Genomic DNA, 19,589 nt, shown 5'->3' with positions numbered 1-19,589 from the left:
TTATGTTCTTGGGGTGGCGGAGACGAAGAGTTAACCAACTCAATGTTTGATAAGTTCTATGAAGAAGAAGAAAACAGAGCAAGAAGGGAGGCTCTGTGTGTGTGTGTGTGTGTGTGTGTGTGTGTGTGTGTGCGCGTGAACTGTTAGGACTTGAAAAGTGTGGTCAGGGAAAGCCTTGCTGCAAAAGGGACATTCGAATACATACCTGAAAGAGGGAGCCACACAGATATCTCAGGGCTAGCATTCCAATCAAGGGAAACAAGTGCAAGGCTTCCAAGGTGGGACATGCCTCTGAACTACTGCTCTTCCTCTTCGATTCAGTAACTATTTATCGAGCAGGTTCATTCACTCACTTGCTCATTCATTCCCTCATTCCTGAATATTTATTGATCACCTGATCTGTGTCAGGCACTTCTCTGGGTTCTGGGGATGTACGCATCAGGCAAATAGGGTCACGGCTCCCATAGATACCACGTTACAGTTGAGAAAGGCAGATAACCGATAAACAGGAAACATATAATGATAAATGCCATGCAGCGTGATGTGATAAGGTGACAGGTTGCTAGTTAGGCTGAGTGGTCAGGGACTGTCTCTGTGTTAGAGTATCTCTAGCAGCTGTGATGAGTAAGTCCCATTTCAGTGGCTTCTCGAATGAAGTTTATTTCTGATTATGGAGCAGTCCAGTAAGGGGTTCCTAGTTAGGCAACAAGTGGCTTTCCTCCATGTGGTGATTTGGGGACACAGGCCTTTTCCGTCTTGAGGCTGTGTCATCCCCTAGGACCTCAGAGTCCTCTGCCTTTGGCTAGAAGAAGGGGAAAAAGGGTGGAAAAGGTGCACCTGTCCCTTTAAAGCCTTGGCCTGGCAGCGATCCACATCAATCCCACTGCCATTCTTTTGGCAAACACTTGGCCACCCTGGGCCCACATGGCTGCACTGGGAGTCAAGTGGGGACAGAACGCTAACCCCACGCTCTGGAAGGGGGACATGGACTTTTGCAGGACAGGTAGCCATCTATACCCTGTAGAGACCTCACGGATGAGGAGGAGCTGGCCATGTGGAGATTAGAAGAAAGAACGTTCCAGGCGAGAGAGTAGTTAAGGTAACACAGGTCCTAAGCCAGAAGCAAAGTGAAGTTAGAGAGGGCAAGCAGGCCAGTGTGGCCGGGCCATGGTGGGCAGGAGGGGGACTCATATCAGATGGAGCCGGAGATGAAGACGGGGCCATTTCAGGGTTGGGCTTTGTTGCACAGAATGTTAGGTTCAGATTCTGTTGAGTACAGTGGGGTGACCAGTGGGAAATCTTAAGTAGGGGAGGGATATGATTTGATTGATATTTTGAAAAGATTAAAATCTGTCTGATGTAGGGAAAATGGATGTGGAGGAGCAAGTATGGAGGCAGGGACACTTGTTAGAGGCTTTTGCAATGGTTCAAGCAAAGGATGACGGTAGCAGAGGAGGAAGAGGGCTTTAGATAGATTGAGGGTTTGCTGAGGAGTTGAATGTGGGTTTTGCAGGACAGGAGGAGTTGAGGACAGCTTTGGGAAGCTAGACAGACAGTGAGTGCTGTTTGCTGAGATGGAACATTATCGGTGGCGCGGGAGCAGCAGGTGTTGGGGGGAATCAAAAGAGTTTTGCTTTCGATGAAAGACATTTGAGATACAAGGTGTACATGGGGAATGATAACAATCATGTGGGATCTGCCTCCATTCTAGGAGCAGTTGACCTCGATGGCTACTTATTAGCTGGCTGACCTTCTGCGAGTTATTTTACCTCTATGTAGCTCTGGTTTCCCATTTGTAAAATGCAGATGATTAAAAAAATGTCTTATAGGTAGTTGAGAGGATTGACTAAGATAAAGTAGGAAAAACAAAGACACTTAGCTCAGCTCTTGGCGTATAGGAAGCGCCGATAAATATCAACTATTATGTCGTTAGGTGTCTGCCATATGTTTGCATGTCTGACTCTGCCTGCTTTTGGGAACTCATCCCTTCTCATCTGGGGTTTGTACACAAGTGCACATTTGGGTTTCGCCTGAGTACGTGGGACGCAAAATGGGTTTTGATGGACGTGTATTATCTCTGTATGATGGGACAGGTATTTGAGTGCCTTTCTGTGTGTGTGGTGGGTATGAGTAAATAGGGCGAACATGTGGGCGTGAGTTCTCTGACATTGCATTTCTCGTTCTAAAGTGGGTAAAACCAAAATCATCAGCAGCAGGTGTGACTGGTTCTACACGACAACAACTGATCCTACTCAGCCACATCCCAAGGGTGTTCCGACCAGCCAGGCTGATGAGATAAGCCCCACTGAGCATGCCATTAGGATTTTATTCCCAAAGGGAACTGTTAGTTTAATGAGTGTGTTTCAAGGTGCTGAAAGCTCGTAACAAAAACAGCTGCCATCTGTATTCAAAAAAACATGGCTTTTTTTTTAATGTTTATTTTTGAGAGAGAAAGATGTGAGTGGGGGAGGGGCAGAGAGAGAGGGAGACAGAAGCGGGCTCCGCCCTGATGGCAGACAGCCCCGTGCAGGGCTCGAACTCACGAACCGTGAGATCATGACAGGAGCCAAAATCAAGAGTTGGATGCTTAATCAGCTGAGCCACCCAGGTGCCCCATCAGCTGCTATCTTTAAAAACGAGCAGATCTTGAGGTTGACAAAGCAGACTGCATTCAGGAACAGCCTATGAGTACCTGACCCTCAGGAGACACCTTCTGTCCCGGAGAGAACAGCCCGCCTCATTAGCAGTGGGAGGCAGAGGGGAAAGGCTGTGGCTCTGGACTTGGCCCGCCTGCATTTTCCATCGCGGCTCTGCTGCTTACTAGCCGTGTGCTCTTGGGCAGTTTACTTACGCAGTGTGGGCCCCCGTTTCTCATCTGTGAAATGGGGGGTGGGATTCACAGTACCTACCCAGGGGATTACAGGTAGAGAATTTAGAAGAGTACCGGGCACTCAGTTGTCGTTAGTATTATCATTGTTGCAGCGATGATGATGATGGTGGTGATGATGATGATGGTGATTCCTCACTGAGCTAGAGAAAGAGGCAGGGAGCGCAGTGGGAGCTGCTAAGGGAAACAAGAAACTTATTCATTAGACTAAGGGAGGAGGTAGCACAATGCAGGAGAGTTTGTAGCCGCAGCGGGGGGTGGGGGGAGGAACTTGAGGGGGAGCACCGTGTACCGCCTAGCGTGTGCTCGCGATCAGCTTGGCCGCCTGAGCCAGGAAGCTGGGTTTCACCCGGGTGAGGTGGGTGTGAGCAGAAGAGGAAGAGCTGCCACTGAGAACGCGGCGTCTCCCTGTGGTGGCCTCAGCCGTGAGCAGCTCCAGCTCCTGCAGGCGCCCGGCCCTCCCCAGTGGGCCGACAAAAGGCCCCTGTGTGAAGCTCACATTTCTGCTCCTCTGTCCTCACCCCTGCTTGCCTAGATAGAGGGAGCTTGCAGACAGAACTGCTCGGAGCCAGCTCTCCCCCGGCCCGTGCCCCTCGCCTGCCTTGCAGGCCACTGATGTTCCTAATGTGACATGCCTCGCGGAAGGTCGAGGAGAGCCACTGATTTTCTTATTTCCCTGTTTCTTCCCCCTGTCACCCCCCTCCCCTGGTGGCGGCCCGAATAACAATGAGTTCCATTTACTGAATTGGCGTTCTGAGTGCCCGGTTCTGTGCTAAGGGCTTTCTCAGCATCTTAGTTAATGCTCCTAGCATCCAGCATTCTCGTCCCAGATAAAGAGCGGGACTCACAAAGGCTGGCTCACACAGCTGTGTGTGGGCAGAACAAGGGTTCAGACTCAGGTCTTTGCTGAGCTCAGGGCCCCTTGTCCTCATTACTGCCCGGTCTTGCCTCCTTGAACAAACAGGGACATTTTGCTCCTCAGGGCCCTCTCCTCGCATCACTTACCGGGGAGTCTGCCCTCAATACCAGCAGGACTCCTTGGCAGGGTTCGCCAAGCCTTGTGCCTGGGCCTGGGTGACTTCTCCAGGGGCTCTTGCTCTTGGTGCCACAGGTGTGGTCTCCCTGGAGCAGCCGGTCATTTTCCGTCTCTCCTTGTCTGTCCACTTCCACTCCTGTCTACTGGAATGCCCCTCCTCTTCTCAGGTCGGTGAAATCCTCTCGTCCCTTAAAGCCCATTTAAACTTTTTTTTTTTAATGCTTATTTATTTTTGAGAGAGAGTGAACTGGGGTGGGGCAGAGAGAGAGGGACCCAAAGGATCTGAAGCAGGCTCTGCCCTGACAGCAGAGAACCCGGTGTGGGGCTTGAACTCATAAACTGTGAGATCATGACCTGAGCCAAAATCCGTTGCTTAACCGACTTGAGCCACTCAGGCATCACAAGGCCCTATTTAAAAAGCACCCTCCGGGGGCACCTGGCTATCTCAGCTGGTAGAGCATGAGACTCCCAATCTCGAGGTTGTGGGTTCGAGCCCCACATTGGGTGTAGAGATTACTTAAAAGCAAAATCTTTAAAAAAAAAAAAAAAAGAACACTCTCTCAATAAGAGGGCCTGATGGCTGCCTCTCTCCTTCATCTCCAACTTTGAGCAAGTGGCAAGGGTACCCCAGTCCCGTTGTACTCTAGTTTATGTGGGTGTGTCCCTGCAAACACTGTGAGCTTGCCATCCTGGTCAGCCACTACTTACACGTGGTCCTGACATTGTATGTTTTACTGTATCCCGTTATAGTCCTGGGAGTGCAGGAAACCGTGTCTGTTTTATTGGCCATTCTCACACTCAATGCCTGACGCAGAGCCTGACCAACACAGAAGGTTCTCAATAAGTCTTTATTGAATGATAAGAGATAACACTGCCAAAAAGTGAAAAAATCAGTTAATCTCTGTCATTTTGTTACAAAGTATTTTGAAATTGTACCAATTGACTGTTTTTCTCTCCCCATGAATTTACCTTTTGTGACTGGGTGTTTAAAAACTTGAACTGTTGGGGCGCCTGGGTGGCTCAATCAGTTAAGCGTCTGACTTCGGCTCAGGTCGTGATCTCGCGGTCTGTGAGTTCGAGCCCCGCGTCGGGCTCTGTGCTGACAGCTCAGAGCCCGGAGCCTGTTTCAGATTCTGTGTCTCCCTCTCTCTGACCCTCCCCCGTTCATGCTCTGTCTCTCTCTGTCTCAAAAATAAATAAACGTTAAAAAATAAAATAAAAACTTGAGTTGTTACTATTTAAATTAGGCAATAGGCTCTCTCAAAAATAAATAAAACATTGAAAAAAAAAAGAAAAAGGTGGTGCCTGGGTGGCCCAGTCGATTAAACAACTGACTTCGGCTCAAGTCATGATCTTGTGGTTCATGAGTTCAAGCCCTGCATCGGGCTCTATGACAGCTCAGAGCCTGGAATCTGCTTCAGATTCTGTGTCTCTGTCTCTCTCTGCCCATTTCCCTCTCATACTCTGTCTCTGTCTGTCTCAAAAATAAATAAAAAGGGGCGCCTGGGTGGCTTGGTCGGTTAAGCGTCCGACTTTGGCTCAGGTCACAATCTCACGGTCCGTGAATTCGAGTCCCGCGTCGGGCTCTGTGCTGACAGCTCAGAGCCTGGAGCCTGTTTCAGATTCTGTGTCTCCCTCTCTCTCTGCCCCTCCCCTGTTCATGCTCTGTCTCTCTCTCTGTCTCAAAAATAAATAAATGTTAAAAAAAATTTTTTTTTAATAAATAAATAAATAAAACATTAAAAAAATTTAAATTAGACAATAGGCCATTGTCATCCAGGAGAGACAGTTTGGTTCTAACAGAATGAAGAGATAGGTTTAGGATCATTTTCCAATACTAGTAATTCTGCCTATCTTCGATATTATTTTGAGGAAAAATAATTCTAATCACCCCAAATAGGATTTTAAAAACACTGAAACGATGCTTTCCTTTGCATACTTAGATATAGATCTGTATCTTCCTTGAGGTTTTTTTTCCTTTTTTTTTTTGCCTGGGATTATTTTTCTGCTGATTATTATGAGTGATATTATGTTTTATGATTGTCAGGCTGCGTGTATTTTCTGAGGTTCATTCACCTCCGTTTTGTCACATAGCCTCTGTACCAGCTTCACGCAAAAGGTAAACAGTCTGTGCCTCCCGCATGTGGCTGCTGGTGAACGGAATCCACCAGCGGTGACCTGTGCGGCTTGGAAATGCAGATGGAGCAAGGATGCGTTGCTGGCAGGAAAACTATTAGCAAAATCAGTGTTTGTAAAGCTCCTGATGACCTGTGTTCAAGCCTTTTCACCTTGCTGGGCCTGTTTCCTCACTTACAAGATGAGGGTTTGGACTAGACAACATGATCTCCAGAACCCCTCCTTCTCTAAAATTCACTTAGTCAAGGTCTGAAATCTCAATACTTTAAAGATTTGGGGGGGGGGGGTTGCAGATAAAACCCTCCAAGGATGAAGCACCAAGATTGTTCTCTTCCTGTTCTTGAAAAATACTTTTAATTGTGTGATCCAAGCTCAGACTATCTTGTTTTGATTCTTCTTCTCCTTTATGTCTTGCATTCATATACAATCTTCAAGTCATTGATTTTATAGTCATTTTCTGATACTGAAATATCTTTAAAAATCATTATATCCATTTATAAAATAAGTAAGTCCTGGGGCTGCCATGTATATAACATGGTGACTAAGTTAATAATACTGTTTTGCATATTTTGAAAGTGGCTAAAATTACATGTTTTTTTGAAGGTTTATTTTTGAGAGAGAGAGAGTGAGAGAGAGTGCATGCAAGTGGGGGAGGGGCAGAAAGCGAGGGAGACAGAATGCAAAGCAGGTTCCACACTGTCAGTACAGAGCCTCCTGTAGAGCTAGAACTCACAAACCACCAGATCATGACCTGAGCCGAAGTTGGAAGCTTAACCAACTGAGCCACTTAGGCACCCCCGTCAGAGTATATCTTAAAAGTTCTGGTCACAAGAAAAAAAGTGTTTTTGTATCCGTGCAGTGATAGATGGTAACTAGACTTACAGTGGTGATCATTTTGTGTATACAAATATTGAATCATTATGTTGTATGCCTGAAACTAATGTAGTATCATTTGTGATTTATACCTCAATAAAAAAACCCAATGTAACCCCCTAGTATAATGTAAAAGAGAAAGGTAAAGTAATTTATTGCAAAATAATATGCATTCCAATATGTAAGTGCTCAGACATGATTCCAGTAGAAGCCACAGTGGAGTAGGCAGGTCATGGAAAATGACCATGCTTTCGAAAGCTGCTAGTGCAGACATCCATGGATGTGTTGTAGTCAAGGCTCCAACATCATGAGCAGTGTTCCCATCAGGGTCGTGATTTTCTGAAATCTTGGTATCATTTCAGACGAAACAACATATAATCTTCCATCACTTTCTATGGTAGTTGTATTCCTAAGAAATTCAATGTGTTTTGAATCTGTGCAAAAATTACTTTGCATTTACATGAAAATGGAGTTGGTTTCTAGGTGAGGTCATTAGTAAGGTTACCCCCTCCCTCCCCCGCCAAGTGACTGTCTGGCAGAACATGTGAAAGCAGGTAGACCCCAGGACACAGCTGCATTGTGTGTGACTGTCCTGTGTTCTAGGACATCTCGAATTCCTAGAGCACCCCTGTTGAGTTCCACTGCTCTAATCAGCTTCCTGTTTTTTTTAATGCTCATGTGTTTTCCTACCTCCAGACCTTTACCTTTGCTTTGTCTTGCTTGATATCCCTTTGCCCTCATCTCTACCTGTGCATTCCCCGAAGCTCGTCTCACATGTCTTCTGCATAAAGCTTGTCTTCATTGTGATGGTTCTGCATCACACTCCAGTACTCTTCAGACTCATATTCTGCCTTGGAATGTGTTTTTTTTGTGTGTACTGAACCCATTTTCACTTCCCTCAACTGCTTGACTTTATTTATAGATCATTTTTATCTCCTTTAGCATTGAGCACAGAATCTTAACACGTAACAGGCAACCAATAAGTATTGTTAAACATAGTTATTCAATATGCTTCTAACAGAATCTTAATGCACCTGAGAGATGTAAATCCATTAAACGCTTCTTTGCATAACTTGATTTTCTAGATTCTAATGTGCCTAAATTTCTATGGGAAACATGGCCTTTGAAAAATAAAAGCAAGACCAAAGTTGTATGTAGTAAAATGCTCTTAAAGTATTAAGCAGTTGATTACAATTTTGGGTTGCTCTCTGCTATGTCACGCAATCAGAGTTTGCAAGTTAGTCCTCTCAAATTACATCCTTTGCCCTTTGCTGGTTTATAGCCTGATTTTCCCTGGTAATTTACAGATTCGAAGGTCTGGGGTCCAATATTGCAGATAGAGTAATTTAGGATTGGTTATGTCAGATTTGATGTGGGCGAGAACTGAAGAGACCAGGCAGTGGTGGGGGATGACGCGTGTGTGCCCCTGCGGGACCACCCAGGTGGTAGCCGTGGCCCCTAAACAGCCACCTGACATTACAGAGCTGCATAAACTTCGCAGACTGCATAGACTGGCTTCTCTTTCTTCCCATCCAGCTCTTTGTAACATGAACTATTTTTGCATTTTGGAAGATGAGAGTAATGCTTTGGATCATACAAAATATTTTTTATATAAAATCCTGAAAATGTATAGGAGACATCTGGTGGTAAATATCATTATCCCTTTTGGGTTGAGTATTTTTAGGCTGCTAATCACACATATACCTATATGTGTCAGCTGTACAGCTGTGAATAGCACTCATTGTTCCCAACCCCTTCCACCTCCCCATCCCATTAACATATTCTAGCAATGATGGAAACATTTTTGCCTAATTTGAACAAATTCCTATGCTCTAGGTACTCAGCTTGAAACTGATGTTCTTAACGAAGGCTCAAATGTCTTGGTTTTTTCACTTCTGGTGGAAGTTTTCATTGCTTCCATCAATTTAAAGCCATGTATACTTGTCCTAGATGGAATTGAAGAATTGATTGGCATTTATGGGATTTTAGGACAGAAGGTAATCTCTTTTTAAAATAATACCTATTTTGAGCTCACCAAACTCCACACCCAAAAAACAAATAACCCAGTGAAGAAATGGGCAGAAAACATGAATAGACACTTCTCTAAAGAAGACATCCGGATGGCCAACAGGCACATGAAAAGATGTTCAGCGTCGCTCCTTATCAGGGAAATACAAATCAAAACCACACTCAGGTATCACCTCACACCAGTTAGAGTGGCCAAAATGAACAAATCAGGAGACTATAGATGCTGGAGAGGATGTGGAGAAACGGGAACCCTCTTGCACTGTTGGTGGGAATGCAAATTGGTGCAGCCGCTCTGGAAAGCAGTGTGGAGGTTCCTCAGAAAATTAAAAATAGACCTACCCTATGACCCAGCAATAGCACTGCTAGGAATTTATCCAAGGGATACAGGAGCACTGATGCATAGGGCCACTTGTACCCCAATGTTCATAGCAGCACTCTCAACAATAGCCAAATTATGGAAAGAGCCTAAATGTCCATCAACTGATGAATGGATAAAGAAATTGTGGTTTATATACACAATGGAATATTACGTGGCAATGAGAAAAAATGAAATATGGCCTTTTGTAGCAACGTGGATGGAACTGGAGAGTGTGATGCTAAGTGAAATAAGCCATACAGAGAAAGACAGATACCATATGGTTTCACTCTTATGTGGATCCTGAGAAACTTCACAGGAACCCATGGGGGAGGGGAAGGAAAAAAAAAAAAAGAGGTTAGAATGGGAGAGAGCCAAAGCATAAGAGACTTAAAAACTGAGAACAAACTGAGGGTTGATGGGGGGTGGGAGGGAGGAGAGGGTGGGTGATGGGTATTGAGGAGGGCACCTTTTGGGATGAGCACTGGGTGTTGTATGGAAACCAATTTGTCAATAAATTTCATAAAAAAAAAATAAAATAAAAAAAATAAAACATTTTTCAGAAAAAAAAAAAAAAAAAAAAAAAAAAAAAAAAAAAAAAAAAAATAATACCTATTTTATTACTGTTTTATAAAAAGAAAACTCCATAATTTAGAAGGTATGTAACATCTTTCTTTTTATTTAATTTTTTCAATGTTTATTTTTGAGAGAGAGAAAGAGAGAGAGTGAGTGAGAGAATGAGCACGGAGGAGGGGCGCAGAGAGAGAGAGAGGAAAGCAGGCTCCAGGCTCTGAGCTGTCCGTGCAGAGCCTGACACAGGGCTTGAACTCATGACCACGAGATCATGACTTGAGCCGAAGTCAGATGTCCAACTGACTGAGCCTCCCAGACGTCCCTGTAACACCTTTCCATTGCATTGCATATCTATAGCTATAGCCAGCATCGCTTATAGCTACTACTATATGTTTTATTGAACAAATACTTCTGTGACACTTACAACGGGTCAGGCACCTTTCTAGGCACTTTATAAATATTAACGCATTTAATTCTCAGAAGAACCCTATGAAAGAGACACTGTGATCATCCTGTTTATACAGAGGGGACTGAGCATGGAGGTGTTAGGTGGCTTGTGTTAGACTCAGAATTCAGACATGGACAGTCTGGTTCTGGAAACTGTGACCTTTACTTCTGCCTGATTCTGCACCGCCCCCCGCCCCCCATTTTATACATTGATCAGGCATTTATTGGACTCCTAGTATTTTCTTTATGTTGTATATTATGACCTGCCTCATCTATACTGATTATGCACATACCAAATCCCATCGATTGGTTGCTCTCCTTAGTTTTTCTTATCTTTTTTTTTTAACGATTATTTTTGAAGGAGAGGGAGACAGAGTGTGAATGGGGGAAGGACAGAGGGAGCGGGAGAATCCGAAGCAAGCTCCAGGCTCTGAGCTGTCAGCACAGAGCCCAACGCGGGGCTCAAACTCATGAACCATGAGATCATGACCTGAGCCGAAGTTGGACGCTTAACTGACTGAGCCACCCAGGTGCCCCTCCTTAGTTTTTCTTCTGTTTGACCTGATATTGGATCAGTAGAACCTTGTGAAGAATTTTCTCTAAAACTTAAAAACACATGTAATTATAAATTAGGTAAGTAATATATGTTTCTGATAGAAAATATGATGAAGAAAAAGAAAACAAAATTAGGTATACTCACAGTCTCACCGCTCTTCAACGTTTTGGAGTGTAGCCTTCCTTCTATGGATGTCTATGTACGCTCCTTGACGCTTACGTACGTAAATGAAATTACACACCATATTGTTTTATAATCTTTTTAATTTAATGCATGGCAACCACCACACATTCAGCAAATAGTTCTTGACCACTCACTATAGCAAAAGCACTACAACCAGAATCAGACATGGTCCCTGCAGAGAAACGGAGCTTTCGTTCTAACAGGGGATGGCTGATGTTAATGATGCTATTACACAAATAAGGACAAGATTGCAAACTGTGACAAGTGCTGGGCTTTGATATATAGGAAGATGACCGAGTGATGGCACGGAGATGCCAATGGCATTGAAGGAAGTGATTACTTACATTTCCTGAGAGAAGGAGATGCGCCATGCCACTCGGGGCCCCAGGGGAAGTATCAGGGTCGTCAGGAGGCAGAAGACTGGAGCCAGGAGAAGGCCAAGGCCAAAGCCTTCATTGGGGTTCTCATGGGAAAGGTAGAGGAAGCCATTCAGGATTGGCTAGTTTGTGTAATTTCAGCAGGCTTTGTGGCATCGTTGTCCCTAGTTGTCTGGTCCTAGCCCCAGGATGATGATGCGGGGCAGGGAAATATTGGCTTGGTGAATGCGAGTCAGATAAGAAGGTAGATGGGGGTGTGTTCTTGGATCTGTGGGTCTGCACATGACAGGCACGTTCCAGGCAAGCTGCCCACCACCCCCGGGACTTAGCTTGCCTTAGGAAAAATAGTCTCTCCTGAATCTCTAAGGCCCCAGAGAAATGTCACAGTATCAAAAAATAAAAAAATAAAAATAAAAATCCCTAACAGTACCCGAAGACACATTCAACTCAGTGCCTGGCTCAGAGTAAGCACTCACTGTTTGGTAGTTACTGTTGTTGTTATTATTATTATTATTATTATTATTATTATTATTATTATATTTGTGATTATTAGTCAAAGAGGGGTAGGAAAGGCTGCTAAAGGAATCTAGAAAGATCTGATTAGGTGTTTATCTTATCCCCAAATAAAGCCATTTAATTTATGATAGTATTGCTGTACAAAGCAAGATTCTTCATCATAAAACAACGTTCTGTTTTTCAATTGAATGGTTCAGTTTGCACTCTTAGATTTCCCTTGATCGTCACTATAGGTCATTCTTTAGAAGCCTAAGATTTGTCAGATTACTTGCTTGTAGGAACGTTTTTTTATTTTTTATTTTAACTGTTTATCTATTTATTTTGAGAGAGAGAGAGCAGGGAGAGGCAGAGAGAGAGAGAGAGAGAGAGAGAGAGAGAGAATCCCAAGCAGGCTCCGCACTGTCAGCACAGAGCCCGATGTGGGATTCAATCCCATGAGCCGTGAGTTCGTAATCTGAACTGAAGTCAAGAGTCACTTAAGTGACTGAGCCACCCAGGTGCCCCGTACAAACCTCTTTTTAGAGGCCACCTTTGTACTATCAAATTCATAACAGATGGGTAAGTCAGTGAATATAGTTCTGTAGAGAGTGAATTGGTATCATCACCATATTGCTTACTATCCACCTTATCGCTAATAACCTTCACCCCAGCCCTTAACCCTCTACCTACTCACTATATTCTAGCTGCTCTAAGTTTAAAAACCATCAGTAAAGTAGTTTTAAAGTCTTTAAAGTTTTCAAATATCTTTGACTTTCTCCACCAGGCAAAAGATTTTTCTTGGCTGCCATGCTCGCTGCCTCCTCATTGCAAATTCATCATGAGCTCTGTCTCCTCCAGCCTGTCCTACAAGTTGCTATGTGCTCGCCCAGATGTGAGGACGGTGGAGTTCATTAGCATAGGAGACAAAGAAGTGAAACTAAACATCTTTAGACAGCATCTCTCCATTCCCAACAAAGACCCCCTCCAACAGAGCCAATCCACTTTGAGGAAAAAAACAAACCCGAATCCTTTAAAACTCACGATCCTAGCGAATGAACTCAGAGAATGTAGAATCTACCAAGATGAGTATCAGTGTCTGAAGGATTACTTGGAGGTGGTGTCTGTTCAGGAGCTCTGGGAATTGATTCTGAAACGCTGGATTGAGGACTATAGCTGGACTTTTACACCAAAAAAGGCAAATTCAGACACGGTGGCTTTAGGAGAACGTAGGCCTTGGCCAGTATTGACAACCTGCTAGAGTCCACAGGGAGAAAGATGTATGGTGGACCACCCAGAGGAGGAGGGTCCAAGGATGGGGTTGTCAGAGAAAATACAAGATGCCCAGTTAAATTGTAATTTCAGACAAATAACAGTCCTTTAGTAAAAGTATGTCTCAATTATTGCATGGGACACACTTATACTAAAAATTAGTTGAATTACAAATAAATAATTTCATTACAAGTATATCCCAGATTATTGCATGGGACATACTTATACCCAAAATTAATTTTTTGTTTATCTAAAATTAAAATTTAACTAGTTACTCTGTGTTTTTATTTGCTAAATCCAACAACCCTGTCTAGGGAGCTCTATGCTGACTGTAAAGGGAACCATATTAGACAATTTTTCAGGAATCTAAGAAATGGGCCTTTATTATTTCTATAACTCAACTCTTTTGAGCCTATAGTTCAAGTGATGGCAGAAACCTAGTTCAGTTCATCTAGGTTAAATCCATCAATTCAGCTTTTTTTTTTTTTTGGTACAATTGAGGGTGTTTCAGTCAAGAGAGGATTTGTGTCCTTCCTGTGTGTGTTTCTTTGGGGTTGAGCTTAAATCTGAGGGTCTTGGTGCTGGATGTCCTTGGTTGTCATCTGTCCCTGCTGGCTTCCACTGAGGTGGTCATGGCCCCAGATGGTCCACAGATACTGACTTCCTCCAATGCTGGCATCCTCTAGGATGGCTGTGTTCCCATCTGTTCTTGGGTTGTTCGATCTGTGCTGCCATCTGCTGCCATTTTCCTTCACTCTAATGTGAGGAGGCCCCTCTCCTCCACTAACATCTGCACTCTCTTGGAGCCCATAGTCTTGTGGGTACTCAACATTCCCGACAGAGAATGTTGGTTGCTCACTGCACCTTCAGAGATCTGGCTCTGTAGCTGTCCCCATAGTGGTTTCTGCTCTCTGGTTCTGGGGGCATCAGAAGATCTACAGGCACCGGCCTTGTAGGCTCCCAATGGGAGGCACAGCACAGGCTGTCTGTACTATTGGGTCCCCAGGTGCATCCAGTAGGTCCCCTGTCCCTGCTCACAGCTTGGGTTCAGGGAACAGCACAGGCCCACCTGAGCAACTCTGTTGCTCTCTTCTCCCACTGTCTCCTCCACCTTGCTTGGTTCAGTCCTCTTTAGCTCACCCTGTAACTGAGTCTGTTGTTTGTGGTTAGAAGACGTATTCCATGAGTTGGTCAGGCATTTTTGTCTTTTGATATTCCACAGTCTTTTGAGAAGCAAAGTTTGTTCTCAAAGCCATTATCTCTGCTAGGAGCTTCAAAAGGCTTTTGAAACTTGAGTTTCTACCATAATAACCTTCTCTTAAGTTTGATGAATTTGGAATGGAGCAGGAAGGGGGATGTGGGGGTGGGGAAAGAAGCAGAAAATACTTGCAATGAAAGACACATTGGTTGGTGTGACCACATATTGTCTTGCCCCCTTTTTTTTTTTTTTTGCTCTAGACTTTTCATTTCTCCAAATAAAATGAATTTCAAATTTAGTGTGCTCTCCCTCACCTGCAAGGAGGTGAAAGAAAGGTCTCTGTGCCCTGAGAAGAGTCACGCAGGCAAGGTGGCCCATGGCTGTGCCCAGGGATATTCCTGCTTGTCTGGGACTGTGCGGGAAAGCCCAGGCCCTCCTCTCTCCAGCTGACTTTCCTCCTCCTGCCCACTGACCCCTCCTCAGGCCCAAGGCACTCAGCCACAGGTACAGGAAGAACTTGGTAAACCTGGGGTCAACTTCAGAAGGAGCTTGTACAGCTGGGGCTGAGCAGCTCCCTCTGCATAAAGATTACAGGTGTTTGAGGTTCATTCCCCAGTCCTGGCACAAGAAGTCCATTTAGAATGGTAGACTTTGTCCTTTCTCTCAGTGGTCTTAAGGATCTCTTTACAGCTGGTCATAAAGCCAGTGGGAATCCAGCTCTGGCTGAAAAAGCTAAGGGTCAGGTGAGTGACATAGAGCTGGCTCCAGTGGTGTCTGTGGCAAGATAGCAATCATACCAAAAAACCATTCAGACCCATCGATGCAAACTTGATATTTGAAAGTATTAATAGACTGCTCAGCAGTATGATAATTGGCTAGCTTTCCAGCTTATAACCATTGCTAACATGGACGTATTAGTTGGGACAAAGTGGATGATAACTTAATGCCTGAAAGTATGGGCTCCAAAGCCAGGCAGTCTATGCTCAAATCCCAGTTCTGCACTTACTCCTGTGTGACTGGCTAAGTTATTTAACATCTCTGGGCTTTATTTTTCTTATTTGTAAGACAGGGGAAGTTATATAGTATCTGCCTATAGGATGATTAAAGGAAACAAGTTGTATAGTCATACACGGCATTTAGACCTTTAGAATGATGCCTGGCAGATGTGAACGGTTCTTTTTGTCATTGCTGTCATTGTGTTATCTGTATAGCACTGGATGTCTGGGTGGCTGACACTCTGTGCTTTTTGAGCATCTCACATTGTGGATTGGCCGAGGATGAGATATTCCAGCTTTTGGACGTGCTGGGCTACAGGGATCACTACAAAGTGACCATGTTGCACTGGGCTGCCTTCTGCAATGCCAGCAGACAGTGGGTCCAGGAGAAGCCCAATGGCCTCCTGTACTTCAGGCACCAGTCCCTGCGGAGTGCTGTGGAGCACAAGCTTCTTGGTAAGGGCTTAAATCTGTATAAGTACCTGCTAGTTCGGAAAAGGGAAGTTTGCATTCAAGGGAAAGCTTGCAGCTAGCATTTCTCAAGTAGGAATGAATCCGTAAACATGTGTATACATGGTCATATAAATTAATACTTGTACCTGGTTGTGAGTAACTGAGACCTGACTTCAATGGCTTACATCCCAGGGTTTATTCTCTCACATGAGAACTTTCTGAAAGTAGGCAGTTCAGGGCTGCCCTGTTGGCTCCACAAAGTCATCTGGGACCCTCTTCCTTCTATGTCCCTGATCCACACATTAGCTTGGATTCTCAGGGTCATCTCACGTGCATGACTGCTAGAAGCAGCATGGCCGCTGGAGCTCCAGCCATCGCATTTCGGGCAATAGGAAGGATGAAAAGAAGGGTTTGCATTTCCTTTTAAGGAGCTTTCCCAGGTTTTCACCAACATTTCCACTCTGTCTCTAAAACGTCATTTGGCCACAGTTAGATATGAGAAAAGTTGGGGAAGAGAGGTTTCAATGGAGTGTGTTGCTACCCTAAACTAAGGTGGGCATCTGTTACTAACAAAGATGAGGGAGATGGTTATTGGATAGGCATTAGCAGTTTCTGCCCTAATTCTGAAATCAAATTCTTTTTTTTTTAAAGTTTATTTTGAGAGAGACAGAGAGCATGCGTGCACTTGTGCAAGTGGGGAGGGGCAGAGAGAGAGAGAGTCCCAAGCAACCTCTGTGCTGTCAATGCAGAGCCCAATGTGGGGCTCAGTCTCACAAACCATGAGATCATGACTTGAGACGAAAGCAAGGGCTGGATGCTTAACCAACTGAGCTACGCTGTCGCCCCTGAAATCAAATTCTTATCCCCTTCTGAAAGGATTGAGGTCTGAATCTGAGAAACAATGGCAATCACAGACTCTTGACCTAGAAGCAGAGCCCTCTAGCCACACAGAGAACTTCAGGTTCGTGGGCTTCAAAAACCTTACATCACAGCCTCTGCAAAGATTCTAAGCTCTGTGCAAATTTCCTTTCGGGTTTACTATGTCCTCTTTCACTTTCTTTTTTAAAAGATTGTTTCCCTCCTACATTGTCGTCATTCCCACCACCTCTTAAGTTACATAATGTAGCGAAGGGGGGTGGGGAGTGAGGATGCTCTTAGGTGTGATGTCAGTTCTTCTGCTCACTTGGTCTCTGATGGTTTGCAACACACTTAGTCTCTCCATTTTCCTGTAGAACAGTAACACTCTTGGAGGTGCAGGGACAAGGCCATGGTGTGGCTGTTAAAATTCTGGGTATATGCTGTAGCCCTTCTCTGCACTGTGAGCCCCTAAAGAAAGCACTGCTGGCAATATTCACTATTGTCAGGAAAACAAAGGCAACAACAACAACCAGGATGTGAATACATCTTTACCAGAGGCGCCAGGAATTGTAATTGCAACAATTCACTTCCAGGTAGCTTGAGCATGGGAAGTAAAGCATATCCTACAAGGAGAAAAAAGATGCCAAAGCGAAGGCTGTAGGACTTGAGTCTGCTATGATATTTTTTGGTAAAGGGCTATCTTTTGATATATTTTGTCCCAATGTCTTATCAATTATTTTGAGGCAAACTAGTCTCTCAGCCACACGTATATGTGGATGCTTCTTTCCTTTGAAATTAATTCTCTGTTTACATATTGTATTCAGTTTGTAAGTATTGTATTCAATTTGTAACTTAAGTTACTCCTACCAAAAATTGGCTAGTCTAGAGGCAGGCTTTGTACCCTGGGCTGTGGTCCAGCAACGTCTTTTCCCTTTGTGCTACTAGAGCTGAGGATTGTTTGGTCTTATATACTCTTTGTATGTGGGTGAACATATGCGTGTACATGTGTGTGTGCATACGTGCATATCAGTGGGGCTGAAAAGGGAAAGGGCGGTTAGGGGGGAGACCCAGAAAGCTGGGAAATGCTGTTCTAGTGCGGCCAGAGCATTGTCACATCTTGTTGCCCCTGGCCATCATAACCACCACTATTATTTAGTGCTTTCACTGTGCCAGCCGCTTCATATACGTTATTCCATTTATTTCTTGTGTACACAGAACGTTATCTGGCTAGGTTAGGTCGTATCAGTTCTGTTTCCCACCAGCCTCCTAGAAAGTCCTCACCTGCCCCAGGTGCCTGCGGGAGACCCTGAGCAGTGTTACCTGTGCTCCTCTGTCTGTTGGCTGTGGCCACCACGTAGAGGCTCTTCTGGTTTGTGCTTACTGACGTGGGTACCTCCCAGCTGCCCCTGCAGGGCTCCCCCCAGGAAAACCAAGCCTCATTCTGGGGTCCCTGTCTCTTTGCCCTCTGGCAGCCAGCCCTTGAGGTGTCGGGATGGTGCTGGTGTCCAAAGGGAGAGAAGGTGTTTTCTGGGAGACCTGAACCATGTGACCTCCTCCCCCAAACCTCACCCTTTCCCGGGGCCTCAGGGAGCCCTTCCTGGAAAGAGCTCCTTCCTTTACTTCGTATAACCCCTCACTTCATAGAAGCTCCGAAAACCAAGTCTGTGAAGCCCATTTTGCAGCGATTAATTGTTGAGTAGAAGGGTCCAGCCTAGCATAATGGGTAAAAGTGGCCCCTGATGCTAGATCGGGGTGAGCCTTGGCTTTTCCACTTCCTAGCTGAAGACCGGATCCCTCTCTACCCACATCCCTCTTCTGTAAAATAATAAGTGTACCAAGCTCAGAACATTATGACTAGCAAGCATTCAATGTGTAATTCATGTAATTACAAGCACTTAGACTAGGCCTGGCCCATAGTGAATTCTTAAGAAATGTTAGCCATTCTGAATTCTCCCTTTGTTTTACTCATCTGTCTCCCCTGTGGCCTTTTACCTACCGTCCTTCCCAAAATGATCCATGCAAATCAGCTGGTAATCTTGAATTCTGTTAGTCTAAGTGTTATTCCATTTCATCAAACACCTTCAAGCAGGTCTGAGTTCCCCGGGCCCCACTCCAGTTACATTCAATAGATGTTTGCTGAATGAATGCACAGCTATTCCTGGCAGTTGCCTTTTTGGGCCTGCCATTTCTAGAAGCTTCCATATCCCTTGTTTTGGGAGCTAGTACTGACCCTCAGCCTCTGGTGTTTGCCTGTGGTGGCATCAGGATCTGGAGGGCTGAGCACAGGAAGGGAAGTGTGAGCTACTCACTACCTGTTCACCTGCTACCTGCAGGTGACACTGTGGTCATGGTAGAGGAGCAGCCTCATTTCACCCTGTCTTTACCTCACTCCCAGGCCCGCATGCTGTTTGGCAAAGAGTCTACCTTCTTTCCGACTGGCAATCGCTATGGCATCTACTATAAATGATTTCTTGTTAAGAGCAAGGACTTTCAAATTTTTTTTTTTCAACGTTTATTTATTTTTGGGACAGAGAGAGACAGAGCATGAACGGGGGAGGGGCAGAGAGAGAGGGAGACACAGAATCGGAAACAGGCTCCAGGCTCTGAGCCATCAGCCCAGAGCCCGACGCGGGGCTCGAACTCCCGGACCGCGAGATCGTGACCTGGCTGAAGTCGGACGCTTAACCGACTGCGCCACCCAGGTGCCCCAAGAGCAAGGACTTTCAATCTGACAGAACTGGCCTGGCCTTGTGAAAGGTGCTTAACTTTCTAAGACTCAGTTTCTCCCCTGCAAAATGGGGATAATGGTAGTGTTTACCTCGAGGGTATTAAAAATGCTAAGTATACCTAACATAAGGTGCTTAATACAG

At 44.9% G+C, this 19,589-nt stretch overlaps 1 protein-coding gene and 1 non-coding gene across 2 annotated transcripts in view; both read left to right on the top strand.

The window, feature by feature from the left end:
- LOC125170673 (putative tetratricopeptide repeat protein 41) overlaps positions 1-19,589 on the top strand; it is a 76,570-nt gene that overhangs the window by 22,769 nt on the left and 34,212 nt on the right. The window contains 3 exon segments of the mRNA XM_047867347.1: positions 8,769-8,929; positions 12,731-13,199; positions 15,625-15,864. Coding sequence (XP_047723303.1) covers positions 8,769-8,929; positions 12,731-13,199; positions 15,625-15,864 — 870 coding nt within the window.
- TRNAG-CCC (transfer RNA glycine (anticodon CCC)) lies at positions 4,358-4,430 on the top strand. Its single transcript has one exon. It is a non-coding gene; the product is annotated as a tRNA-Gly (tRNA).

The sequence above is a fragment of the Prionailurus viverrinus genome, chromosome B4 (genome assembly GCF_022837055.1).
Source record: "Prionailurus viverrinus isolate Anna chromosome B4, UM_Priviv_1.0, whole genome shotgun sequence".
Taxonomy (NCBI): Eukaryota; Metazoa; Chordata; class Mammalia; order Carnivora; family Felidae; genus Prionailurus; species Prionailurus viverrinus.
Note: the sequence above shows the minus strand (reverse complement) of the source record. Positions and strands in the feature narration are given on the sequence as shown.